The sequence below is a fragment of the Buteo buteo genome, chromosome 5 (genome assembly GCF_964188355.1).
Source record: "Buteo buteo chromosome 5, bButBut1.hap1.1, whole genome shotgun sequence".
Taxonomy (NCBI): Eukaryota; Metazoa; Chordata; class Aves; order Accipitriformes; family Accipitridae; genus Buteo; species Buteo buteo.
Genome location: NC_134175.1, coordinates 42,900,373 through 42,928,196, shown reverse-complemented (window position 1 = coordinate 42,928,196; position 27,824 = coordinate 42,900,373). Strand labels below are relative to the sequence as shown.

At 45.0% G+C, this 27,824-nt stretch overlaps 1 protein-coding gene across 2 annotated transcripts in view; it reads right to left on the bottom strand.

Moving 5' to 3' along the window:
- The window catches only part of KALRN (kalirin RhoGEF kinase), a 532,592-nt gene that overhangs the window by 11,866 nt on the left and 492,902 nt on the right, over window positions 1-27,824 (bottom strand). The window contains exons 47-55 of one of the 2 annotated variants that reach the window (XM_075028813.1): window positions 27,090-27,261; window positions 22,456-22,694; window positions 21,308-21,555; window positions 18,000-18,123; window positions 16,575-16,634; window positions 6,085-6,112; window positions 5,449-5,620; window positions 3,169-3,290; window positions 1,548-1,679 (exon numbers count right to left, since the gene is read on the bottom strand). In XM_075028813.1, coding sequence (XP_074884914.1) covers window positions 1,548-1,679; window positions 3,169-3,290; window positions 5,449-5,620; window positions 6,085-6,112; window positions 16,575-16,634; window positions 18,000-18,123; window positions 21,308-21,555; window positions 22,456-22,694; window positions 27,090-27,261 — 1,297 coding nt within the window. Of the gene's footprint in view, window positions 1-1,547; window positions 1,680-3,168; window positions 3,291-5,448; window positions 5,621-6,084; window positions 6,113-16,574; window positions 16,635-17,999; window positions 18,124-20,697; window positions 21,556-22,455; window positions 22,695-27,089; window positions 27,262-27,824 lie in introns of those variants that run through there. The other variant, XM_075028812.1, reaches the window with a different exon arrangement.

The window sequence follows — 27,824 nt, the reverse complement described above, 5'->3', positions numbered from 1 at the left end:
TTCCGGTCTGGCTAAATGAGGGAAGAAGGAAATGCCCCTCATTTGACCGATTGCAACGGAAAAAAAGCAGCCCAGGGACAAGTTGATCTCTCCAGCAGCCTAGCTGTGGCTGTGTGCTACAAGCGATGTCTCAGGGCAGCGTGATAAGACAGGAACGGAGGGCTGATTTGATGACAGCTCTCCTATGAGAGAAATGCTAGCAGAAATACTGTAAAAAAAAAAAAAATGGACAAGGGAGTCCCAGATGAAGCTGAGACAGGGCATCAGTGCAATCCAAGCGCTTTTGTAGATGAAGTCTTCTTCAGAAGATGTGGAGCTGCAGGAGGAGAACCAGTTTTCTGAAGCTTAGTATGGGCTTTTTGCAGATGAGCAGGATTGCAGCAAAGAAATGTGTGACTCTGTCATGTGTTTCTGCTCCTAACAGAAACAAACCCAATCATTGCCTAACCTGTGGCATCCAAAGCAGCAATACTCTATTCATATGCACAGGGTCACAGAACAGAAAAGGACCCCTGGGACACTGAGCCCTGTCACAGCCTATGATTTCTTTCAAAAATATACAAAATTTTATCTTATTTTAGTAAGTTCAGGGCTTTTTACCTTTACATTATTTACCATGACCCATACATTTTGTGTGTGTTGTGGGCATATTCTGATTGTCAGGTCTCACAAGGTCAAGGTTGGTTTTACAAGGAAGAGTCAGTGATTTCTTTGGAGTGGGAGGAATACTGAAAACTGAAAACACTGCTGCTTTTTTGAGTTTGTTTTGGTGGCTGTTGTTAATAGAAGAGCTTTTATTCTTTCACAAAATGCCAGTCACACTGATGGCACAGTGAGGGTCGAGGCAGAGTATTTGCTAAGAGAAGGTATTAATATGATGGAGTGATTCAGTTTGCACGTTTACTAACATGAGGTAGGATTTTTTGAAGGATGAAGGGGTAAAAACAGAGGCCACATACCTAAGGCAAGGTTTACTGCCCAGGGACCCTCACACCTTTGCAGGAAGAATGCAAAAAGAGATCTGAATCATTTCAAATGCCCTTTTCAAGAGCACGTGCCTGTGCATATTGGGAAAACAGTGCATTTAATATCTGTTTAATTCTTCAGGGGAAAAGGATGGTTGGATTTAAGAACAAATGGATTTCAGAGCTGAGCTTGAAAAGTATGCAGTGATCTGCAACTCTATCCAGATCAAAAAAATAATGAGGCTGCTTTGTTTTTGCATTCCCAGGAAACATCCACCAGAAAGGATGGATACCATGGTGGTAGAATGCAAACGATGAAAGGATGCCTTAGTGATGGATATGTTTTAGCTTAGCACACTTTACTTGCCATAAGTGACTGGAGGAAACAGAAAGGTCTGTAATATATGAGAAGTTGGACTGGATGATAGAAGGGCTTCTTTTGGCCTTAGACTTTGGGATCTGTGCGCAACAGCTAGTGGCACCCCAGTGGTGGCAAGGATGCTTTTGGGACCTGTTGTACCATAAAGGAGACTTTCTTTGTTCTCATTCTTCCAGCCAGTGAGCACAGGTCAAACCACTTACCTTCTTCTCTGTACTCCACAGTGTAGCCTGAAATGGTGCAATTGCCTGTACTGGATGGGGGTAGCCAGCGTAGGATCACAGAGGTGCAGCTTCTCTCCTGAGCAATGGGGCGATTTGGGGCAGCTGGGACACCTTGGGAAGAGAAAACAAGCACCAAGTCCAGCACCACATCAACAAGCACTGGTGCTTTATTCTGAAGATCAGGTGTATCAGGTACATCAGGTCACTACAGGGCAACTGCGCCTTGCAGAGGGAGCACTCTAGCTTACACTGGGTTACCAGCACAACCAGAGGAAAGGCAATGTCACGGTCCCGTTCACCTACCACCGTGGGCCCAATGCTTCCATACTAGCAGCTAGGAGAGAACCGTGTCGCTTGCAAGCCCCGCTGCCTCAACATAGTCTCACAGTACTACAGCACAGGGGGAATTTCTTCTTTCTCACAGCTGGTGGTCAACTAGACTGTGACACCCCAGAGAGCTCCCTGTGAGACTGGCCGGGAGAATCACCCCTTGGGTGTAGAGGATCTGCCTGAGCTCAGCTGCTGTAAAGGCAGAGCCTCTTTACCTGCCACCTTCTGCTGCTAATTTTTGCTCCAGCTCAAGACCTGATGCAAAGTCCACGGAACTGAGTAAAAAAAATATTCCTATGGACTTCACCAAGCAGTGCGTGAGGTTCTGGAGGTAGGGAGGCACAAGGCAGGCATTCAGAGTGCTTCTGTGTGTATGGTGTTTGGTATGTTTGGCAGCAGATTGACAAATGACCAGTAATTCTTCTGTGCTTTGCTCAGGGCTCCCTTCAGCACAGGAGTAGTTAGTGCAGCCACTAACTTGCTTGGATAAATTGGGGAAATTATATCTCTAGGGCAGTTTGTGAGGCCAAACAAATCTACTTCTAAATGCTTGTGACACTCCTGCATCTGTAAGTCACCAGTCTCTGTGCTATCCCCATCAAGGCAGCAGGCACCTCTCATCTCTCACTCTAACAGATCCCTTCCCAGAGCTGAAGGTCATGAGCATCAACTTATCATTTCATATTCATGACAATTAGATGGGTCACTAATTACAGTGCTGAGAATTCAGGCTCGGAGACATGGCTCCAAGTTGAATCCCTGCAGAACAGTTCACCCAGGCCAAATCTTACTCTCACCTCCTCTGTCCCCCACAGAGAAGGGGAGGCTGAAAATCAGTGTCACTGGATCCCAGGTCCTCCTGCTCCAGGCAGACTCTAAAGCACAGAGCTCCCTGCGGGCTGCCGGGACATCATTCTCCCAGGGGCTCGGTAGCCTGAGGGAGCTCAGCTTCCCCCGACTGACCTTACCAAGCCCCTGGAAAGCAGCACTGCGAGCAGAATACAGGAGCTGAACCGGTGCCAATGCCTTTTCATTTCCCAGATGTGATGCTTATGATCAGAAGACTTAATTAAGCGCAAAGAGCCTGCGATGCCTTCAGCCATCAGTGGGAGTCTTGACTGAGGAACGGTTGTATGATTTTAACGTCTCGATTCACCTGGCACAGCTCCACATCTGGCTGCCTTTGCACTGGCTATTCCTGTGTGCTCCAAGCCCCCACCAAGGGACCCCATACAGGAGAAATCCTGGGTGTTAAGGTCAGATGCACTACCTTGAACTTTGATGGTTGCAGAGGTTGATGCGGTTCCGTGTTCATTGGTTGCCACACAGGTGTAAATGCCGCTGTCCTGAGGCATCAGGTTGCAGATCTTCAAGGTGAGCTCCCCGGAGTCACTGTGGATGCAGGAAGCCCCAGTTACAAAGCGCTGCTTCACTTGCTAATGCTTTTTATACCAGCTCCTGTCCTCATTACAAACACACATGCACACAAATCCTGTTAACTCATTTGAAGGAACATCCTCCCAGCAATTCGGTACCCAAGTACAACCCCTCCATATGGCAGGATTAGGCTGTTAATGAAACCTTCAAGGAGAATGGTCCAGATTGCCTGCCAGGCAAATCTACTTGTCTGCTGTGGCCTCGGAGGAGATGGGGAAGGGTTACTCGAGCAGCAAGCAAAGTCCAGGAGCTGAACATTTGCTGTGCCTGTCCAGAGCTGGATGCTTAGGCTCCACATATCTGGAAAGATTTCCCCAGGCACATCTTTCCTGTCTCGGGAGATGCTGAGCTGACTCTGCAGTTAAGTCCAATGCACACCAGACAAATTGAGCTTCCCGCAGATGTAGAAGGCAGTCACACAGTGCAGGGTGCCTGATATTTCTGAGGAGCTTCAGACCCCTGGAGCATGTGCTGTTGATCTAATGTGGCTGCCGGGCCCCTGGTTGGAAGGCTGGACATCTCACAACAGCTAGGGATAAAGAACACCAGTGCCCAGTTCCTGAGAGACACTCAATCTTTGGGCCAATCTGAGAAAATAAACAGCTCAACGGAGTCTAGTGAATTTATAGCAGGTCTGTACATAGTCACTTCGGTTTGCACACTGCAGTCTTCAATATGCAATTTAAGAGAGTTGGCCTGAATTAAAGGATTTTGATTGTGTAACTGCTTTAGCTGCACTGGAGACGCAGCTTAGAGCCAACAATAAATTCCCTTGATGGCAAAAGTAGACTAGTTCTTGAATGCGTAATTTATCAGAAACTGCTGAAGGACATGGTTGCTGGTATAACTGCCTGGACGCTGTGGCTTTTGCTGGTCTGACTATGCTGGTTTGAAACAGGACATAAATATCCCCTTCCCCCACAATCCGGACACTCATGCCAGCAAGATTTGTAAGACAGCCACTGATCTGCTGGGCCTGTTCTTGGCAGGCAGTGTCTTCACTGAAAAACAAATACAAGTAACAAGACAATACAAGTGCCGAGAGTGCACAGGGAGCCAATGCACAGGCAGAAGACTGTGATGGAAAACAGGACCCTGTAAGGAAATATCCCCCCATCCCAGCCCCAGCCAGAGCCCAAAGATAAGGCACTAGCAATCTACTGAGTAATGGCTAAAAAGACAATTTTGGGTGCTCTAGGGCGGCTGCACAAGCCAATGGTCTCTGAAGGAAGCTCTTGATCAGATGTAATTTTTTTATTGAACATGTAAAATCCCTTCTCTCTTAGCATTCATTTTTCACTTTCAGTGACTTTGTAGTCCCTGGATTCATCTCAGCCTGAGCCAGAAGTGCTGAAAAGTTAACATGAAAGATTACCTCCCAGAGATTTCCACTGCAGTTTGGCCTAAATCGTTTATATAAGCTGCAGATGAGCATCCACCAGCACGCTGTTACCTGACCTGAATTCAACTCCAGATCTTTTTGGATCTTCCCAGTGCTTGTTGTAAAGATGATTTTCCTCCCCACTAGCCAGGCTGGGAACAACATGACAAGCATCTTTCTGTCCAAGCAAAGCCAGATGCAGCCTTCCCAGGAGCACAAGTAGACTCTTTTAGGAACAGCTGAGGAAAGGCTCAGAAAAACTGCAGGAGTTACCACCTCTGCCCATGAGATGAGAAAATGCCCAATGATATGGGTATTGCAAGCCAGTGAGGGCTTGCTCTGCTCAACTCCTGTTCCTGCAAAAGCGAGCACGGCATCAAACTCAAGCAGAGAAGCCCCAGCAACACAGAGGCAATATTAGCCAAACTAATATGTTGGAAACATTCTGGCTTCTGGCTTGCACCTGGCTTAGGAGGTCAATAGGAGCAAGCTCACATCTGCCAGCAACATGCTTTGTGGATATACCCCATGTCAGCTTGGGAAATGATAGAGCTACCTGAACCCCAAAGTTTGACCCTTTCTAGCTGACGTGTGGTGCAGTGATGTGCTGATACACCATGTCAGACTTGATTAACTGCATTTCTAATGAGTCTTGTAGCCTGGCTGGTACCATATTTGAGGGCAACATGACCACCATGACCAGCTATGTTGGGATCCACAGCAGGACCTTACCAAGATGACACCGTGTAAGTGGCTGTGCTGTTGTCATTGTCAAGAATGTTTTGATCCGGTCCTTTCCAGGTTATAGTTGGTTTGGGCCGTCCACAGACTTTGCACTGCAGCATCACTGTGTCACCGAGCAGGCAGGTGATGTCCACTAATGGCACAAGAAACTCTGGAGCCACTGGAAAAAAACATGAGGACACACACAACACCTTCTTTTAAGCTGCAGGTGAGGATGTTCCCGATGTGAGTCTAAAGAATACATTACAGGACCAACTATGGGATCTGGGTCCCAAACAGCTGGGGGTCCTGGGATTATGTTACCAGAATTTCCCCTTCAGTAAAAGCCAGCTGTTGGCAGCTCAAGGAAGGAGGTAGTGGGGACTGTCTGACCCCCAGCCCTGTGCTCTGGCAGGTGGGTGAGACTTTGTGAAGGCAGGTTTGGGGGCTTCAGCCTTGCCCGTGGCCCCAGGCTGTCTGAGCCGAGCAGCCAGCAGGAAGACTGCTTTCCCCGGGGACCGAGCAGTGGAGAGCTGCCTTTGCTGTAAATGCTGGTGGGTGCAGAGCATGCTGTTGCACTGGAGTAAATCACAGCTGCTGACTTGCCCCTCCATGCCAGTCAGTGCACAGCTGTCCTTAACTCACCTTCTTGAATGAAATTGGGGTTGATTATCTGTAAAATACAAAGAAATAAAAGCATTTATTTTTCTGGACAGTGACAAAAGAGACGTCTGGTTTCACAAGGTACTGTGGTGAACCTGACCAGAACCGCAGAAGCACTGACTAGTGGCTATAAGCAACCTCTAACAACCAGCGCACGCAGCAAACTCTAGTGATAACAGAACAAGCCCATGCACAGCTGGGAAGGTAAATGAAAGCTACAGTTTTCTGAACTCCGATAAAGCATGACAGGTAACAGGCATAACACTAAGGCTGAGGAGGGTGGATGTGCTTTCTCTTTGCTTGGGTGATAATGCTCAAGCCATTAACTCTTCTTCTCGGAGGTGGTTTATGCCTCTCTGTGCCTGGCTCCAGACCCACGTCACACAGCACCTGCAGTCACCATGCACCTGGGACATCTCACCCGCACTCTGGCCACTAACCAGCTTTGGGGAGACGACTTTTTAACTTCTGCTCAGCTTCAGGAAAAAAAGGTAAAGCACTAAACCAGAAATACTGTGTCTTTTTGTCTACTGGCAAGTACCAGTCCTGCAACAACTCTTGGCCTATCACAATGAGTAGAATTTCACTCATTTCATTGGACTGCTGGAAACTTTTCAACTTGAAACTAGGTTTGGATAACTAAGAGTTATTTTTTCTAACTAGTTAATTGATCAAGTTAGCAAAGACTTGAAAAGCTACTGTATCTCTGTGGCCAATATATGACAATTACCTCATGTAACCCTGGAAGCAAAGTTAGGAAAAGCAAAGACAACGCCACTAAGTTCTTACATGCAGCATCAATCCTAACTACATAGTGGTGTACAATAGTATAGAGGTTTTAGCCTCATTAACTGTTTTAATCACCTCATAAGGCCTTGTTATCCAAATTCAAACTAATAATTTGATATTAAGCACCATAAACACCAGTGTGGTTTATCTCGCCTTAAATATCTTTGTTACTATCTATTTCAGAGCTATTTTGGAAGATGCCAATGAAGCAGTGACCTAATTCATGGCCTGCCAAAGCTGATGGAAGTTTTTTGCGGAGGCTCAGAAATGAGGCCATGAAGCGGAAGCAATAACCCTTCAAAATAACATAGATACATCTTCACGATGTATATTTAGATTTTGATTTTATAAGTAGTTTTCCAAGGTGAATGGCTCAGGGTGCCATTCAAGGAGGCACTTGAGCATATTCAGGTTCATTTTGGGTTCATAGCCCTTCTTCATAGCCCCAGGCAAACCTCTGGTACCAGCACTGAGACCTCAGGTTCTGCTTTCCCCTATTACCACCAGAAAGCCCAAAGGAACCAGGCATAACATGGTCTCACCACTCACAAAGGTTAATTTTTTTCCCATAGAAACATACCTTACATCAACAAATTCCTCACCATCTGAGACAGAGACTATCCTTTGTCCTAGCAATAGGTAGAATTTGATCCTTTGGGACACATCTACAGAGAACACAACGTTCACAGTACTGGCTGAAGCAACTGGTCAATGCCAATGCTTTACACTCTGCACTTGAGAAACGAGTAGGAGCTGCTGCTTGTGGGCAAAGCAGGTTTCAGTCCCTACCATGTAGTCAGACAGTGCTAAAGGTCTGCACCTGGTGGCAAAAGTGTGATGGTTTGCACTCTTACATGTTCTCAAGACGCTGAGATTTCAAATGTTTAATTCCCAGCATCCTGGAAGGAGCTAACCTCTGCCTACATCCCTGGAGAGGACTCTTTGAGTGCTATGACTATAATTAGGGCTTTTTATTTTTTAAAGCCATGTTGGGGGCACCTCTGCGGTGAGGAGGGTGCAGGAGAGGAGAGCGTGCCACCCCTGCAATGGGACGGCACAGCAAGGCTTGGCAGGCAGGAGCCTGAGCGGGTGAGAGAGCCAGCCAGGCTCTTTGGGTCCCGTGTCAGGTATTCCTCCTCCTGGCAGCACCTCTTGGCCCTGGTTTCGTTTGGGAAGCACAAAGCCCCATCTGAAGGGTGCAGCTGGGCACCGACACCAGGACGGGGACCTCTGGCCAGCCACCCCAGGAGCCTCTGAGAGGGTGAGGGGCTCAGAGGCAGTGATTGCTGCTCCGCAGGGTCTGGGACCCACATATGATCCGCTGGATCCCCTTCTCTCCCACCCGTGCATGTGGAAAAGGAGAAACGGATCTTAGCGATTAAGTTGCATCACTCACACAACACAGCAAAGGAAGAAAAAGCTGTTCTGTGGATAAGTATTGCTCACCACTTTTCACGCAGTGAGACCATCTACTTATCAGCTGAGTAACCCCAGGCATCAGCTTATTTGCACATACATCTTCATTTTTGTAGTTTTTGGCTTAACTAGAATACACATCTATCCTCCAAAGCTTTCCCCTTCCTTCCCTGCAGCATGCACTAAATTCCCTTATTATTCACTGATTTCCATCCTTGTAGGATTAGAGATCAGGAGAACGAAACGCTCCTAACACTTTATATTAATTTTATAATTCTAAAGGATTCATTAGAAGATGTAGCTACAATAATGACTGTAATTGATATACCTATAAATAAATAATGCTACATTTCTAATGACTTCCAAGGCACAATCATTTATAATAATTGCCTTACCAATGTTTTTTTTTCCCCTTGCTTCACCATGGGAATATCAGAAAGAAAATTACCACTCCTAGATAATATTGGAAGAGTCTATGGGTAAAATTTACATTTCCTTTGCTAAAACTTCATCTGTTGATTAATAAAATGCTACCTAACAACACCCCCACAGCCATGTCGCAGCTTTTTCCTGCTGTAAGCTTAGACAAAAATAAAATCCTGTTTGCAAGAGAATATTGAAGTGCTACCAAAGTGATTTAGCACATCACTTAATTAGGCAATGGGATTTGGTCTACTTTGGAGGGGGTCAAATGACAGGGTGAGAAGGGCAGAAATAGGAAAGCAAAGGTTCACAGAGAGATCTTCGGCCAGAAGCCAGCTCTGCTGGCTCACAGGTCTGCTCCCAGGCCCCGGGGGTTCGCTGCCTCTCTCTGCAGGCTGGCTGGGTTTCAAGGCTATGGGTGGATGGCAGGCGATAACAGACTCCACAGAGTCCTTCTAGATTAAGAGCAAGACCTTTGAAGACGATTTCTTCATTTGCCAAATAGATTTTTAATCCCCGTGGGTGGAGAGGAGGGCTCCAGAGCGTGGCCCTGCTGCCTTGGAGGACGGGAGCTCGCATACTGCTTGTCAGCACAGCCTCCTGCTGGGGCCGTGGCTGGTTTCCCTTATGGATGGACTTGCCCCGAGCACCTTCCAGAGCCTCTTGAAAATGACGGTGTGTGCAAAAAAAGCTGGAAAAGCTGTCAAAATCCATGCAAGTAACTCTTCCCAATTATCTTCCTCTTTCTTGGGGCTTTTACAGAGAGATGAAAGCCAGGCCATGTTGCTCTTAAGAACAGAAATCCTTGCCAGCGAGGGGCCTGGGGCGGGCTGCTGGTGGGCCGGGTGAGGTGCCGTGCACTGAAATGGGGATTACGGGCATGGGGGTGCAGCTCCCCTGCAGCCACCGAGGCTCGGGGGCCAGCATCCTGCACCCGCGGCACACGATGCTGCCAGAGATGCTCCTATGGGCAATGCAGTGGGCTCCAAATCCAAGGGACTTCTCCCTCAGAGAAAAAGAGGTGAAAGACCACCTTCTCCGGCATGTTTTTGCCCTTTTTAAAGGCGCTGCTCACCCTAGGGAGCTCCCACACACGCCAAAGGGCAGCGGTGGTGTTTGCGGGGGTGATGCAGGAATCCTGGTTTCTGTACATCACTCCCTCAGGGAACGCTCTGCACTGCTTTGAGATTACCGGGTGGAAAAAAACCCTGCTGGTTATGTGGCTTTTGTGGAGTTTTACTTCTCTCTGAAAAGCAACATAAGGCTCAGCTCTGAAACCCCACTCGGGCCGTAGCCGTTTGAGCGAGGATCTCACAGCCCAGCCCTCAGCCAAGCATCCCCGGCCACGGCGGCCATGAGAGGGGGAAGGCAGCCTGGGGTCTCAGGCTGACAAGGGCTCCCTGAAGAAATCCCAGCAAACACCACCTGCACCACTGCGTCTGCCAGTCTGGCCTGTGAGCGAACAAACTCATGGGGATGGAACTACCCAACGCAAAAACTTCTCACACCATCTTCAGTGTCAGTCCACACCAGGCAAACACAAACCCTGAGGGATGCAACTCAGTTGGCAATGCAGCCGCTCCTCAGGTAAGAAACACAGCTGGCTCTTTTTTCTAGGAACATAAATTTAGCTGAAATGAGATAGATTTATTTTTTCCATTGGATGAAATACCTGTAGCCCGGTCCAGGGTTGGTGAAAACTTGTAATGCTCCTTCCACGGCCAGGAGAGTTTCTGTTTCTGTTTTCCCATACAGTGATGGCTGAAAATGGAAACCCCACACAAGGTGACAAAGGCAGACCATGAAATGGCCTCTGCTCAAGTGATGCGGGGTCTAACGCTGACCAGACAAAGACAGGGAGCTGGAGGGAGCAGGGGTGAGATAAAGAAATGGGAGGATGGGTCCGGGTTATTCAATAAAAAAAGGCAGAAACAGATCTTGCTTCTCCCTCCTCCAGCCTGGGCGGTTTCAGGGCTCAAACCAAAAAAGGCACGAGGCGTGCCTTTGGGGACCTGCAGGGATCTAAGTGACTTAGATCTAAGTGACTTAAGCATAACTTAGGGTAACAGTCAGGCTTTAGAAAAGCAGCAGAGCTGCTGCATCCAGCAACTTGATATTCTGCAGTACTGGCCCACTTTTTTCCTGGTTTGTTACACTCATGTTTTAAAGATAGAAAGGCATCTGCAGCAGTAGCGGCAAAGTCCACTTGCAAAGTGACTCCAACCACCCTAATTCTTAGCAAGAGCTTATCTTGCATTTGTGCACACGTGCTGTATCTTGGGGGGAGCGAGAAACCATCCTGCAATGCCAATGGCTGGTCCTGAAACACTCTGCAAGTGCAGCTCGGCCGTCTGTGAGGGCTTCTCACCTTGGTCAGGGTTTGCTTCTCCATTGCAGAGATGTCCTCACCATGCCTAACCCATCTCCCTGGAGGACACTTGAGCCCAGCCCAGACACATGCAATGCACAGAAGGGCCCAGCAGATGCCCAGATTTTTCCAATGCCACATTTCAGTCCCATTTTAAGGGAATGCATCAAAAACAGGAGCGAGAATATTTTTTCCCCCAAAGCATAAGGCTAGGCTGCAAACCAAGCCCTCTGTAATAAGATCCATGCTTTATCTAAACAGTAGAGGGCATGTTTACTCCAAGACAAGCAGCTCAGCATTTTGTAAACACTAAATGGCACTTCTTGTTCACTGAGTTAAAATAAAATATTGACGCATTTGCACAGGCTGGTAGCAGAGTCAGCAGCATGTTCCTTGCTCCCTCACTCACCCCCCCCCCCCCCAACACCCTAATGATTCTCAGAAAAAAAATGAAATGAGTTACAGAGGAATTAAGCCAACTGTAACTTGTAGGAAAAGATCTACCAATCTGTCTCTGACTAGGTCAACTTTTACTTAGAGACTTTTGGGGGGACAAGCTCACAGTGTCACCAGCCTCCCCTCCCCCAAAAAAGAAGCAAATTAGCAAGAGAAATTTCTTGATATAAGGAGCAAACAAGGATCCCACTACACATGGATAGATGTTACCAAAAGGAAAATAGAATTTAAAATAGGAGAATGGTATCTGACGAAATGTCCCATGGCATCAGCCTTTTGGTGGGGATGGGGGATGCCTTCTGGCACCCAGCATGGATGGGCTCAGCTGCCTCTGAGACTGATGGAGAAGCCACAAGGGACGCTGACTGTTGTACAAGCACCCGTGCAAAGCAGAAGTCCTCTTGCCCTCATCGTGCTCTTGCTGTGAGGCCCTAACGGCTGGTGTGCTTCAAGGGCTGTAGCTGTGGGATGTCTCTGGTACTCCAGGCACTGCGTTCTAGCACTCTACCCCCTCCCTGCAGATGAAGTAGGTCACTTCTTTCTTTTCCAAAAGCTAAACCGCCGTGCCTGCGCTGCCAGCTCAGGCTATGTCACACCTGATGAGCCACCTTCCTGGTCAGTCTCAGCAATCCCTGGCCACTCAGGGCAGCAGGGCAGCGGTGTCACCCATGGAGGCCACCCCAGGGAAACACAGGAGGTTCTCAGGATGGTACTCGTTCATACTGTGATAACAGGCCAGGAAAGGCTTTCTTAACAGTATTGTGCAAGATCTCACCAAGAGAGTATTTTAGATCTGCTCTGGAGATGGACAATTTGAGGCAGGGGGTGAAGGCATTTGCCTAAAGCACTTGGGAACTCTTGGCCCGAGCTGAGTGTTGACTTGGAGCCAATGCTGTATTCACCAAACCATTACTTACTCAACCACTTGGACTGTGAGGGTGCTAACAAAATGTTTTTCCCTACAGGATGTTTCCTAGTGCTTATCTTGCTCTAAGTGTCTCTGAGTAGTTCTTAACATGCTAAAATGTCATAACTGAAAAAAATAGATTATGAAGCCCAACTTACGTACCTTGGCAATAGCCCAGCTCATTAATCTAATGATGGCACTTCCACTGGCGCAGGGTGGGCCTGGATTTCATCTCTCTTTTGCACAGCTAAGAAACTGGAACAAACACTAGACAGTCGTTGACAGTTGTGTGTTGTTCAGGATTACTTGTAATGCACTGCAGTCGGAGTCGCGTTGTGCAAAACAAGACATCTGGAGCTATGTCAGATCCCTACACGTGAGGTCCACCCCAAAGCCTGGAAGAGCTGCTCTGAATTCAGTGAGGTTTAGCTCAGTCAGGTCTTCTGACTGCTGGAAGGACATTCACTTAGACAAGAGAGGTAGCCCAATGGGATCTGCACAGTTGACTTATGACCCTTTCAGCAATATCGAAACCCCATGAGACGTTACGACACAGAATTGTAGGACAATTAGTTGTGTCATTGTCCAGGACCCCAGACTTGGGTGTGGACGATACTTACTGATTCACAAGGGCATACACCTTCTTCCCAGAAGTGGAGTTGCCTGTCCCTGTGCAATTAGCTACAGACATGTGGAAAGGGAGTCTCTGATCTTTCTTAAATATAGGTTACTCCTATCCCTCACGTGGCTACACATGCTCCTTAAGTACCTGCTCCTCATGCCTAACAAGTGAGTTTGCACCTTCTGTTTTGTGAAACAACAGCGCAAAACAGAAAACTAGGGAAAAAACCCCCAAATTTCATTTCCATCCCTATGCACTTTCATTACGTATTAATAAACAAAGAGAAAAGAAGCAGCCACCAAGAGATACTACTTCTATCAAAGTAACAATGAATGGAAAGTTCTCCAGGGCCAGCATGACCCTGTGTGGGCAAAAACACAGTAATGACATTTCAGCTCTTTTAAACAGTCACCCAGAATTCCACTTTCCTGCTCTCCCTATGTATGTTCTCCAAATTTCTTTCTGTCTATGCTTCCCCTTGAAACAAAGGCAAAGTGCTTCAGAAATCTGGAATCGGCTGAATAGATATGTGGTATTTTATAAATAGCAAGCAAAGCTAGATCTGAAAGATGACAATAGCTGTGGGACTTCATGGATACTATGACCAGCTTACCAACTTCTTGTGCAGTGAGTAGGCTGGAGGTAAACTGCACCGACATTTCCAAGTAATTAGTATGTCTGCTTTGCATTTAGAGACTGCTGTCTCTATTCCAGCACTGGGTGCACGTTCTCACGCACGATGGGAGGAAGAAGGACGTCAGGGGTGACAGTCCTATAAGAGAAGCCAGGTGACTTGCCCTGTTATTACCTGGCTGTAATAATACCTATAGACAACTCCACCTTAATGACACAGGTAGTGCCTCATGCACCCCTGAATGGTGATGGCCAGGACACAGCTCTCCTACCAGAACGCCCAGTGTCTATAAAATCCATCATGAGCTGAGCCAGGTGTGAGGACAAGGTCTTCCCCCTCCTCGGGCAGCCAGTCACACTGGGTCCAGCTCCCCTGGGAGCTTGCCAGCGGCTCTGCTGGGACGTACCACGCAGAGCAGGGAAAAGAAAACCAGGTGAGATGCTGATTTTCACTGCACACACAGGTTGGGGTGGAGAGGTAGCACAGCTGTTGAACAATTATTGAAGCTTAGAACACAAAGCCTAAAAGACTGATGAAGCCCTGGACCAGGCTCTGGTGGTGGAAGTAGCTTGCCTTGCCTCTGTTTTAATGAGAAAAACTTCAGCTCCCAAGGCCTTAATAAAGTTCATTTCTCACAACACGTTTGAAAAGGACCATCAAAACACTCATAATGAAGGGAAAGGGAGAACAACTGTGGCTTCCAGTAGTGCATACCCCAGACCTTTACAGACCAGACTTCCCCATGGCCTCTTCTAGGGCTTCATGAGCATTTTATGAGCCTGCCCTCGCTCTGCTCCCTCTGGATGATTTTTTTTACTTTATACTGGGTATCAGCAATCATCCCCCCTCCCTCCCCCAATATTTTTTAGCTGGACCAACGAGCTGACCACACTCACTCCAGCCTGCAGATATACTAAAACCAGCACAAAGTGAGGGCCATGCTGCTCCTTGCAGGGCAGTCTGACCTTAGTAAGTCACCCCCACAACCGCACTCTGGTTTTCTCTCGCTCTGCCATTTTAAACATTTGCTCAACCCCAAAGAGTTTTGCTGAGAAGCAGACTTGAGCTTTCCAAGCCATGAGGAACCTTGTGGCTCCTGGGGACTGTAGAGCAGCGCAGGGACGCTGTCACCTCCAGTAAGTGACCTGGGAGATGCAGGATGGGGTTTCTGAGAGTAAATCAAGTCACATACCAGGCACGCAGTTACTCCCCCAACAGCAGATTCATACCATAGCTAAGACTTCACATCAGTGTCTTTTGGTTTAACCAAAAAGGCTCTTATCTCCTAAACTTCAGAGAGGCAGGCAAGAACTGTAGACTGTACCATGGTAAAAAACCCAAATCAAATAAAAACACCCATGTAGAGTATGCTATAACAAACTAGAAATGCGCACAGCGTAAGGACTCAGATACCTTCCACTGACAATTTTAAAACATCTGGTTTTCCTCCTATTGGGCAAACTTAAAACACAGAAATCCTCTGAAAAAAGAATGGCAATTCTCACCCAGCTCTGTACCATATACCTGTATCTCAGCCACCTTTTACTCCACCGGGCAATTTTCAGTGATCTAAAGCTTACACAGACTTACGTTCAATAACTGGGCACTGCCTTGTAACAAATACGTATACTTCTAGTTGTTACCTGTGACTGGCAAAATGCTCTTTGAAAATGCAAACACACTCCTGAGAGTAATGCAGCTTTAGTGGTAAGAACTATTCAAACTCCAGGATGTCAGCTGGGTCAAAAACTTTTCTTTAGTACACATTCCCTTCTCAAAGATGTGTTTCTGTGCACCAACACAATTAAAATAAAAGAGAGCCTTCAGGTTAATAGCTGAGGTGCTGCATCTCAATACACTTCTCCTTTTTTTTATTCCCTCCAGGAAGAAGATCAGCTTTCTTTTGCAGGATGTTTATAGTGCAGCCTGGCTAACAGCATCTTGGAGATCTCCTAGGACACAGATATCCCTGTTCTCCAATGACCTGCCCCATCATCCCTACAAAATCACGTGTGTCTCTCTGAACCTTGTCCTTGCCTGTTTCAGTAGGAAGGTCTTTCAGCCTTGGTACAATGTATACAAATGCTTGGTCACTATACACAGAAAAAATGGGTCCTGCAAGATATTAATTGAGGAGAACCAGATATATAACTCTTTATGATTTTAAGCTCCTTCGGGCTCTCTCAACAAGGCATGTCTCGGTCACTCCACTAGAACCAGTGGCTTCACACTGGAAAAAGAGTAGTGTAATGGATCATAACTTAGGTCCCCCTATCTGCATCAGCCTTGTCTGTGATACGGGTACGTGCACGCAAGCAGTTTTACCATTCTTCTTCAGTACCTTTATAGAAATGCAGTTTCCCACTCTGCTAGGAGAAAAAAGAAACTTTGTCTTTTCTGATCCTCCAGATAATTTAAAGCACTAGTTGTGGCGCAACAACATTTGCTCCAGTGATTTATAACACAAGTTTGACTAGCAGCTCAGCCTGTATTGCCAGGGCAAGGGGTGTTTTTAATATAGAAAGCTGCTACATTTATGGGCAGTTGACATGCATGCATTATTGTTTCATTGAATGAGGTCCCAGGTGGGAAACAGCAATTGAGGGTGGCTATGTGAGCCTCCAGCTCAGCAGGAGCTTGTTCCTCAGCTTACTCCACTGCTCCCACCACAAAGGCAGCCCAAACTCCAGTTCAACGCTTGGCAAAACCAGAATTGGCACTTTGTGTGAGTCACACTTAATTGGCACATATGTCCATGAGCGATACAGACCCACCAGCTCCCCTTTCAGCAAAGGCTTTTCAAAACAGGCACATGTTCTTGGAAAAAAAAAAAAATCACAAGGATGATTGTCTCTACCTCCATGCTAGTATTGGGGTCAAGGTCATCACACTCTGATTCCTCTGAGCTGTTTGTCTCCTTGTTTGGCAGCATGAAGAGGAAGAAAGAGAACAAGAGATTAGAAGAGAGATTGGTTAGACAGGGCAGAGCAGCACAGGAAATGTGAGCAGCATGGAAATGGGTAACACTACAGAAAATGCTCTTAAAAACCCAAACAAAACCCAAACCGACAACAGAACAAGGGAAGCAAAGGCAAAGACATGCTTTTGCCAGAGAAGAAGCCGTGATTCTGCGAGTCGTTCAGGTCGTAAAACCAGAGAGGAAGCAACAGGAGGAAGAACTGTGGCCACCATGCTGGAGCAACCGCTTCCCTCGGGCCCAGACCCTCCCCGGCTGACTGCAGGGCTGCCGGCTGGCTGGGCAGTGGGTGCGAGGGACGCCCGGGTTGCAGTGGCAGGGTTCCTCCCTTTGCACATGCCATGGCTATTTCACTAGGCTTACAAGACGGAAAGCCTCCGCAAAGGAAAACACTTAATCATGGGCTCTCCTGGAGAGGGGTGGATCCAAAGGACATGCTCAAGTGCTTTCCTGAATCAAGGCTGGGCTTTGGTTGTGTCAAAATCACAAGTGTTTTCTTGCCTCTGTTGGGAGGGAAAGCCCCAGATTAGTCCTGAGCAGGCCTCATGGTCGGTTTATAGGGACGGATCCTCTGAATTGGAGCACAGTAGTCAGGCACCCAGAGCAGAAGATGGAGCTTAACCCCACAGTTCTCAACCTTTTCCATACTGGGAGATCTCAGAGAGAGAGAGACAGACACGGACACACAGACACAGACACACACACACACACACAAGACCCTCTCCTGGCAAGACAGAGTCAGCATCTCTGCCCTGTCTGATAAAATGGAAAGAAAAAGGTCATTGAGACCATCTCCCCAGACCAAAACTCTTAAGCATCTCAAGGTTGAGAACCCCTTATCTTAAGATGTGGTGAAATGCTGGCCTAAAGAAAACTCATCAACTGCAGCAAGGCCATTGGTTCACCCAGTGGCTTTCTCACCACTGCAGCTGCTCTGATGGAGCCGCAGATTGGGCTAGGTCAGAGGTCAGTAAATCACTATTGTCCCAATTTTAAGAACAGTTATTTAACCATATACATAGTTGGTTTTTTAATGAAGATTACTTACTTGCGTGTGGGATGCCACAAAAAAGAAAACAAAAAACAAAGGCTGCATTTTATCTTGCATGCAAAAATCCTGCTAAAATGGATACTACAAAAAAAAGAAAAAAAAAGATAACTAAAGTGGAAAAAAACCCCCAACAAAAACCCAAAAAACCAACCCAAAATCGCCGCCCCCTCCCTCTCACAGGAGAGGATGCTATAGGGGGTGAAAAGGATGGGAAGTAGGAGAGCAGCACACAGCTTTCAGATGGCCTTACTCACTTTAACAGAGACTTTGTTCCCCAGAATATCCTTGGATTTACGTGGCCCATTGGCTTCATTTTTGCCACTGCTCTCCTTTTCCGCCCGCTTTCTCATGCGCAGGGTATGCCATGAACATGACTTCCTGTTGTACCAAAAAACGCAGCAATCAAACGGCAAATCATAGCAGGAAGGAAGGATTTGGAAAGGGGAACCAGCATCCACATTTGCGATTACTGCAATTCCCTAGAAGGTGAAAGCCACTGGCAATATGCCTATCTCAATCTGAGCAATGAGAGTTGAAGTTAAAAACCAAACCAAACAGTTCTGCGAAGCAGATGTTGTGCCACACTTGCTGTTTAAATGCATGGAGCAGGGAAAAAATGCCCATGATGGAAGCAGGCAACTAGAACTTGGTCATCTGGTTTCAGGGACTTTGTCTTGCATTGCCAGAAATAGAAATCGATTTTATTTTTGCTAGAGTTAAAAGGTCAATTCAGCCCTCAGTCTTGTTGGTTAAAAGCAGTGAAACAAATGTAAATACAGGAGAACAGTCTTAAGAGATTACTCAGTAAAGCAAATTAAAAAAATTTAAGAAATTCAAGGTGTTGCTCCCTACATGTTGCTCAGAACATGAATAGCTCAACAAATAGGAGCTACATCATTAACTTTCCAAGAGATAAGTAATTTCCTAGAATGCTGTGCCTCTCAAGACCAAGAATTTCCCATTTGATTTTGCCAATCCGGTTAGAGAGGACATCAGTCAGTTCATGGGTTTTGGCCAGCACCACAGCAGGCATGATTTCCAGTACATTTTTCACCCCTCATTACTGTTCCTATGACCTTACTCTTGGAAAAAAAAAAATAGACCATGTCACCCTTCGTAAGAGCAATGCTGTGTTGACAACAGAAATTGCACATCAAAGCAGACATAAAAAATTAAGAAAAAACAAAAGAGTTCTTAATATGGATTTCATTTGGTTTAAATAGGGGACAGGTTAGGGGGGTATTTGGGAAGGGGTATGTTGTCCAAAGCAGAAAGCTCTCAAAACAGCAGTGTGATGAGCTGGGATCCAGGTTCAAAGCATCTGCCCACCTTTAAGTCATGCAAATTTGATTTGCATGTTTAAGCCCAATGTTTGGCACATGTCATGTCTACAGTACCTTGATACATTTTACAAAGCAAGTTGCATGTAATCCAACGATCACCTGCGATGCCAATAAAACGCAGTATGTTAGCAAGGTAGGACTCCAAGGATGCCCCACACAGCCGACGCTCCCCCATGAACACTGCGTCTGATTCCTAAGTGGTTTTTGGCTATACTTCAGCACCTGATGGGAGTTGCTCAAATTTAAAAAAGTAATCTAACAGCTTCCCAACAGCTGGCTGCCACTGACAAAAGACTGAAGTGGGTCATATCGACTGTTTTGCAATGAGGATTAGTGTCTCCACTGCACACAGCTGGCACGCCAGTCACGTTTGAGCACAAGGAGCACCAAAGCACCCTGCACATCTCAGCCAGACAGTGAATGCTGTCTGATACTTGGGCGTTTCTGGAGGAGGTCCAAATTAGATGTGCAGAGCAGAAGTTATCCACCACTTCAGGACTGTTACATTTTCCTTTAAGATATGGCAAGAGTCAAGGACGTGGCTGATGGACTCCCTGACCTATCAGTGAATAATACATGGTGCCAAAACTACTGGATAGACCACGTATTTTGTGTACAGTAGTTGTCAACAGAAGAAACAGTTTTATTACTTATACTAATTAGTCAATATGATCTGGCAGACTAGACAGGGCTAAAGGTAACACCAGCTCCAGGTCATTTTTTACCCATAGGACTTCTATTATTCAAGCCTCTTTTTGGTTTCAGAGTTGTTTTAGCTGTTTGAGTCGGAAAACATGATTTAAGATTTTAAATCTCACTGCAATGAGAAAGAGAGAGGGGTGACGCATGTGTCTTTCAATTTTGTTATGCCTTCCTGAGCACAGCTCATCCGACTACATAATTTGACTCTGAATTTGACTGCACAGCTGCCATGAAATCGGAGTCTTCACCAGGAGCCTGGTGCCGTGGATGAATCTAAGGGCACGTGGTTGCATACTGTGGTTAGAAAGGAACCCGGGAATGGCTGTGGCAGATGTGCAAGAGACGTGCAATTCATAGAGCATTCCTTACTGACTGACAGGTAAAGTCATCATTTCTCCTAACAAACTGCAGCAGAGATCAAATTATTGTTTTTAGTGAATCTGTCACAAAATCTTTCCTCGTGTTCAATTCTGTGCCTCGAGGTACTCATGTAAGGTAACACAATTTGTAGCATACATCAGGCATTACCATCTAGTCATTTTAGATGTTAAAAGAAATCAACAGGTATTACTGAAAAGAGGGTTGTACCTTCTGTATTTAATACCAAAAAAACACTTTCTTGCATTAGTCATTTCAGACTGACAAATTTCTAAAAATCAGAAAAGAAAAATATATATCCACACATTTGTTAAATAAGCAACAAAATGTTATAAACAAAAAAAAACCAAACCAAAACAAAACCAAAAAAAGGGTCAAACTAGTTCTTTTACCTCATTAAAACATGCTCATGGTGAAAATTTATTTTACATATTTAAAATAGTACATTTAAAATTAGTTACATTACAGGTACAATGATGAACATTGCGACTATCCATTATATTGCACAACCTGACTTCATCAATATGAGTTTGTTTCTTTTCCTTTTTTTCTTAAATAGTGCAAAATACTTTATACAGGAATGTACTTGGATGGGGGTCTTGCAAACCAAAAAATATATTACAAAAGTTACTGCGAACAGAAAAAAAAAAACAAACCAAACCAAAATAAAAAAAAGATACAAGCTGTACAAGGAAATTGCCATAGACAACAAAATCTCTCCTCCTTGAGAAGCAAACCTCAGTCCAACACGGGGCCTGGATTTTTTGTGGTTTTTTTTTTTTGCTAGATGCTGTTATAACCAATATATAGATTAGTAACTTAATACAACATAAATATAAGTCCAGTCCAAGCAGGTCCATGTTGGTGTAAAATGGTGTAACGTAAAACATATCTTTAACCGTCTATGGTTTTATTTCTCTCCAAAGGATAAACAAAACCCCACAAAATGAAAATAAGCAAAACCCGAGCTATCCACCATGGCTGCCCGACGCTGCGGATTGACCACTCAGCTTGTTCCAATGGCACTGTAGATAAAAATCAGCAGGAATTCCCTACCATTTGGGTTTGTTTATTTATTTATTTTTTTTTTCCTCAAAAAATCCACATAGTGCTCCCAGCGAAGCCAACATGGCACTTACTTGATGCTTCCGTCGCTATTATCTGTAGTGGATTTAGTGAGGGGAGCCAAGATATTGCCGGGGATCCATCCTTCGGCGGCTGGAGAGTGGTCATTTGCAGGCTGATACACCAGGAACATGTTCTGCTGGTTGATAGCAAGGATCTGAACCACCTCTCCTTGATTCACACAGATCTCATCCTCCTTCAGTGCATAGTAATCTTTAATCACCACCATGGAAGAGGTCCCATTGCACCCTCCCAAATCAGTCTGTGAAAACGGACACAACAGAAACCGGTGAGCAGGCGGTGCTGAGGAACCTGCCTTTTCTGGCAGCAATCCCACTAGTTCATTTCCAGCCTAACTGTACCAGGGAAAAAGATACAAAACACTTAAAGTTCACATTGGTAGAAAAGGATTTTAAGGTTCTGAAAGGCGGCAGTAATCTGATACAAACCAGCCTCCTATTTCATATTAGATTTCACAGCTGCTAGCGACGGTGCCCCAGCCACGTTCTCATTTGTGTGGTTTTACAGATGAACGATCTGCGCTGAGCCAAATGGGGGAAAGACCAATGAAGGCTCAATGTTAGAAGCCAAATGAACACTCACACATCTTGTGATCTTAAATATAGGTCATATTGGAAAGTGGCTTTGGTCAACCACAGCCAGCAGCAGGGTCCAAACACTGCTGGTTACTGACTCTTTGGTGGTTTGTGTGCAGGGCACATGCACCCAAATTATATCCTTCAACTGGCACCCTGCGAGCTGTTATGTGGGAAAAGGTCTAAACTCTTCTATGCTATCAGAGTAGACCTCTTCAGGAATGGCTGGTAATGGATATTAGAGAAGCCTGAATATTGCTGCTGCCAGTACTGCAAATGGATATTCAGTTCACCAGGTCTGCAAACACAGAGTCCTGAAAAACGCTGGGATCGGTGCTCCAGCCTCCAGGGTCAGGCTCTGCCTTCATCTCCCAGCTGAAGTGCCACCCATCTGGATGCCTGAGCTTTCGCAGTCTCTGTTTAATCCCAAATCACATTTTACACCATTGCTTCAGTATGTTGATTCTTGTTGACCTGGTTAGCTGATAATTAAAGCTAACTTCACAGAATGTCTATGGTATAAGAAATGGGCTATGAGATCATGTTTTATCAGATGAGCTCAGTACCTTGCTTTGTTCATACTTGTCTCCGGGCTGTGAGTGTTCATACCCTGTGCTGCCGTTGGAGGTAGATATCTTCAGGGGTGGGAGAGATGGGTTACGGCTTGTAGCCTTCAAAGGCTTCTCAGACCCTACTGGAACAGAAGAATAGGGTCTGCTGTTGGGCTGAGGGACCCTACCGGTCTGGGGCCTCAGCACTGCTGAGCTACTTTCTTTGCGTTGGTACTCTATGGGAGACTGTAGCGCTGCAAAAGAGGACAAGAATTAGCTATATGCTTTCAGTGGTGTTGCCAAGGGCTGCAGAGAGTGTGTGGGGTGATTCAATCGGAGCGTACGCATAAGTTGCACACCAAACAGGAACAGGAGATGCCACCCATGGAAGCACGCGGCATGTTCATGGCTAGACAGGACGCAAGCATGTTACACTGTGCTGCACGTGAACTGAACACAACACTCCATGCTACTGTGAAGAACAGCTTCTCTAACCAAAACAGTGGGCTAAAATATTTGCCATTTATAGCGTACATGATTGCATTCATTTTGTTTGAAATTGCACAAATTAATTGCATCCTGTAGCCAAAATAAATGAAAGCCTGAATAAGAGATGTGCAGTTCATTTACAGTGAATTTTGCTATCATCAAAAAACACAGATCAAGACCCATAAGTCTCATTTGCGTATTCCCAAGAGAGTGTGACTACTAAATACTCTTCAGATGTGATTCACTGCAACTCAGCTCTCTCTGTGCTTTCTGTAGTAAATACTTTGGTTCAAGGAAACTGCTGGGAATGACCAGCAAGTGAGGAAGTATAGATGGCACAAAGACATTAATCCCAGCAGTCCAGACCTCTCCAGAAAACACCCACAAGCAACATTAAACAGCTTCATAAGCCTCAAAAAAAGTCTGCTTGTGAGAGTGTACATTTCATAGTCATGGACAGAGCTCACACTGGGAAAAGGAAGGATAAAAATGCCAGATGGTAAAGAAATAAAGAATTTGTTATGTTTGGAGGAAAAGGGATCAGGGCTGGGACTCACAGTGAACGGAAAAGAAACAGATTTGCTAGGCTCAGACTACCATCCCCAGACCTATGGGTTTGGTTTTTTGCATGTCATGTGGCTTTAATGGATGATTTACAGTCAGTTAATACTGTATACATGCACCAGACTAAACGTACTGGAATGCAGAGAGACTAGTCTAGCAAGAGGCAGACAGAGGACATAATGTCATAGCATCAGCCCAACCAGGGAACCACAACAGAAGGAATGTCTTTCCCAACAAGAGGAAAGGAAAGAAAAACAGAAAGGCTCAGCACCACAGAGCATAATCTCTAGCATTCCCCTTCCAGAGAAAGGCAAGAGTACTCCAACAAGAAATCACTTAATACTATAGAACAAGAGACTAAAAAAAAAAAATCAAGGAGGATGCCAGATCACCATTTTCTTCAAAAGGACACAAACATAGACCTGTAGCAATCTGGAAGATTATTTGGCTCCAAAACCTACGCAGTGACCCTTGTCACAACAGTGCTTCGTATTTATGCCACAGTGACTACCAGTTTCACTCGCTTACCTCAACTGCAGCGGAAAATGCTTTGGTCCAGCTGCAGATCAGCCATAGAGGACAAAGAAGGTTGGAGAGAACTTTGACAATGATTTTGACAGTGACGGTGACCTTTTTCTAGTATATACAGTAGATTAAGCTGCAAGGTCTTTAGCAGTTAGATCTGAATGAATACTTATCAATCTGTCTCAAAACAATCTATCCTACTCAGTGCTTTTAAAGGGTATTTAGTTGAGTGTCCACTTGTGACTTCTAATTCCACCATTAACTATCACAGTGATGCCTGGCTTCCAGCCTCCTGTTCAACATCTGTTAGTATTCTTAGGAGCTTCTGGCAAAAATCAGCATCCACGTACTTGCGTGCTCTCTCTTTCTCTCTCAAGAATGTCACAAAACATGATTAAAAAAAGGTACAGATCAATGGCATTTTGCTTATGAAAATTATCCATCAATGACATATTTTCTTCGCAGCTTGCTTGCTAAAGCAAAATGAAAGAATGGTCACTATAGCCAATCATCTCGTGTACAGTCTGTTTCTCAAGCTTAGTAGCTTTTGCTTTTCCAAGGAAAAATATAAAAAGCTTGAATATTACAGTGTAATTGCAACAAGTTTTACATTTCTGAACTGTGAATGCAAATACTATGCTCTGTACATAGCCCCATACTCTTCAGGGCTTCCCTGCTGAAGACAGAAAATCAGAGACAGCTTGGGCAAGAACTCCCAGGGAATATTTTGTTATTAAGTTTACGCAGCATTGGCTCAGTGTGGATTTAATATTATTTTAAAGACAGAAAACATCCGCTTTAATGAAATGCAAAGCTAAAGAACGTATTTAAAGATTAGTCAGCCTCAATAAGATTACATCCTAAAAGCCACTTAAATTGTTCTGGACTGGACAGGCTCTACTGGATACAATATCATTTTCTTGGATCTTATTTATAGGTTTAAAGTAAATCCTTAAGCCTGTGTTTTAATATAAATCTATTTTTACTTCTAGCTTTAGAGATACTGATGATTATGTTCCTAACCCATCAAATTCCTTGCTGGCCTCACAGAAGATAGGCTAAACAGGGGCTGTGAAGATGCTTCAGTAGAAAAAGGGGCTCAGAGGGCAGCAAGTGTTTAGAGGATAAGAGTGAACACATCAAAAATAAAACAATGAGTAAGAAAGATGTGGAAGGGACAGAAAACCCCTGCAGTAGTCTCTGTGGAGTTCTCACAAGGTTAAAAAAAAATTTCTGCAGCCAACCTTTAGTAGAACTTACTTATATTCCAATAATCCCTCATTCAAAGCCAACTGCACAGACAGAAAACCGGCAAGTTTTGGTACCAACTGGTCAAACTGGAGAACTTAGACTACTCACCTCACCAATGTATTTAAGGAATCATTTTACTGTGGTTGTATGAGGCCCTTTCTATTCCAAGTCACGAAAACTCAATATCAAGTTTTGGAATCACAGGTGAAACACTGTTTCCTTTCTCAGCTCAGCCATAGTTTCTGAAATGTCACTAACAGCTTTTGCATGTAACCCTTTCCCAGTTAACTTCTGAAAAGTAAAATTAAGCTAAATTAAAATTTTAAAAACCTCCACGTTGAAGAAAAAGGAACCTTTGTTTTGATGCGAACTGAAAGAGCCTCTTCAGATTTTGCAGCAAAAAAATCTACAAAACCGAACGCCAAAACCCGAAAATCAAAAAAGCTAACAGACTATGCCAAGCCAAAACATTTTGATTCAAGCAAATAAGTTTCATTATTGAACATGTATTAAGTTTTTAAATATAGAACTCTTTTCTAATATAAGCCCCATTAAAAAAAGCTGTTTTGAAATGAATAGTGCAAAACAATTTTGGAAGCATCCAAAGAAATGATTCCCACTTTGTTGCTTCCAAACAAACAAGAGAGATACTATTTTTAGATTTTGCCTCTAGTCCTGGTTCCTTTGCTTCCCCTCATCCAGTCATGAGCAAGAACAAGCCAAAATTGTTAACTGAATTTGATTCCTCTATATTTTCAAAATACACACTTCTGTTGTTCGTGTGTGTGTTTGTCTGGTTTTTTTAGAAACACAGCTTTAATTTGAAATATTATTTCGAACCACCCCAAATCTGTTCCTAAAGCAAAACTGACATTTTGGAAAGGCCCCTGTTCATGCACACCTCCCGTGGTTCCCAGGAGAAACAAGCCCAGATGTTTCCTTGCCCTCTCTTTTGGTTTTGGTTGAAAGCAGCTGCTGCCCCGCAGAGTTTGGACCTGTAAGAGGGTGGGTGGTGAGGCAGCCTTTGTCCCACCTCATGTCCTCAGCTTGTAGCACACGGTGATGTTGAATAGGAGGTTCTTGTGGATAAGCCTCGCACTGAGTAAGTGGGAGATACTGTGTAGATAGAATGGTGATGTGGCTTTGACATGGTCTTGGGAAGGAATTAGATTTAAAGTCTCCCTGTCAAATGGAAAGCACCAGGCGATACAGCCCTGCAAACCCCAGCATTTTTAAAGGATCTTGCACAGAAGTACCACCAAAGGCACATCAGTGATGGAGGGACTCGAGACCTGAACATGAACCTAACTGATATACGCGCGGCAACTGTGCAGGGACCCACCACCTGGTTAAGCAGGGAGGCGGTAGGCTGCCAAAAACAGTCCATGAGATGCTGCTAATGGAGCCAGGCCAGAATGACCTGCAGTCTTTAACGCAAGACGAGGCTCCCGTGGCTTCTCAGGGTGGGTTCCAGGGCCACAGAGCAGTTCAGATCAGGCTTGCCTGGTTCTTCTCCCATTCCTCACCTTCCCACCAGGCAGACCTGGCATGCAGGACAGAGACCTCTGTCCAGCGGCACTGAGGTGGTCTCTTTTCAAAGACCAGCTGTAACTTGTAAGGACTCTTTCCCATGTAGTCTGTGGATACCACTTGACCCAGTGCTTAATGACAGGCAGACTGGGCTCTAGTTTTGTCCTCGGGATTTTCCTTATGAAAAGAAGTTGCTGAATGTTTTTTTCATAAAGGGAACAAAGACACAAAGATTCTAAATCCCATTTAGTGTCACAGTTTGGGAAACAGAGCGAAGACCATGTACATACCATTTAGGAAGTCTCTTTGTGTGTCCAGGACCTGGTTGATGTCCTGTACCCAAGCTTGTTGAATTTCTGGATTAGCTGCCTGTAAAATTACTCTCTCTGATGTTTCCCGGCTCATAAGAGCAAACTTGCAGGGATCATTGTCCACGTTTTCTTCAATGATAAGGTAGTTCATCTGAAACAAGCCAAGGTAAGTATGTGTTACATGGAGCATGAGTTAACATTACTCAAGAACCAGAATAAAATTTTTGTGAAAAGTTCCTGGAAATTACTGAATCCAATAACAGACTGTCAGATCATAATCAGAAGAATTTGCCTCATCTAGATTTAGGCAGACAAATCTTAAGCTTAAATATGGTGCTTAATAAAGCTCTGACAGATGCATCAGACATCCGCCTGCCTTGTCTTGAATTACAACTTCTATTTTAAGGTAACATAGACCTGACTGATGTGCTAAAAATTTATTGTAACTTGTAAATAGAGTTAAAATGTTCCTATTAAGATGTTAATGAAGTCTATCATTCCTCCAATTTAAGTAAGTGTTTATATTTCTTATCCTCCACGGGAAAGAAAGTCTCAGTCATCAGAGTATTTTAAAAATGGAATGGACTGTGCACAGGGAGATACCGAAAAAAAAAGAGCATTCTCCCCTGATGCTCCAACAGATCTTCTTATTTCTAGCAGATTACAGTCATCTGTGTGCAATCACTTCACTTGACTGTAGTAACAGATACTCTT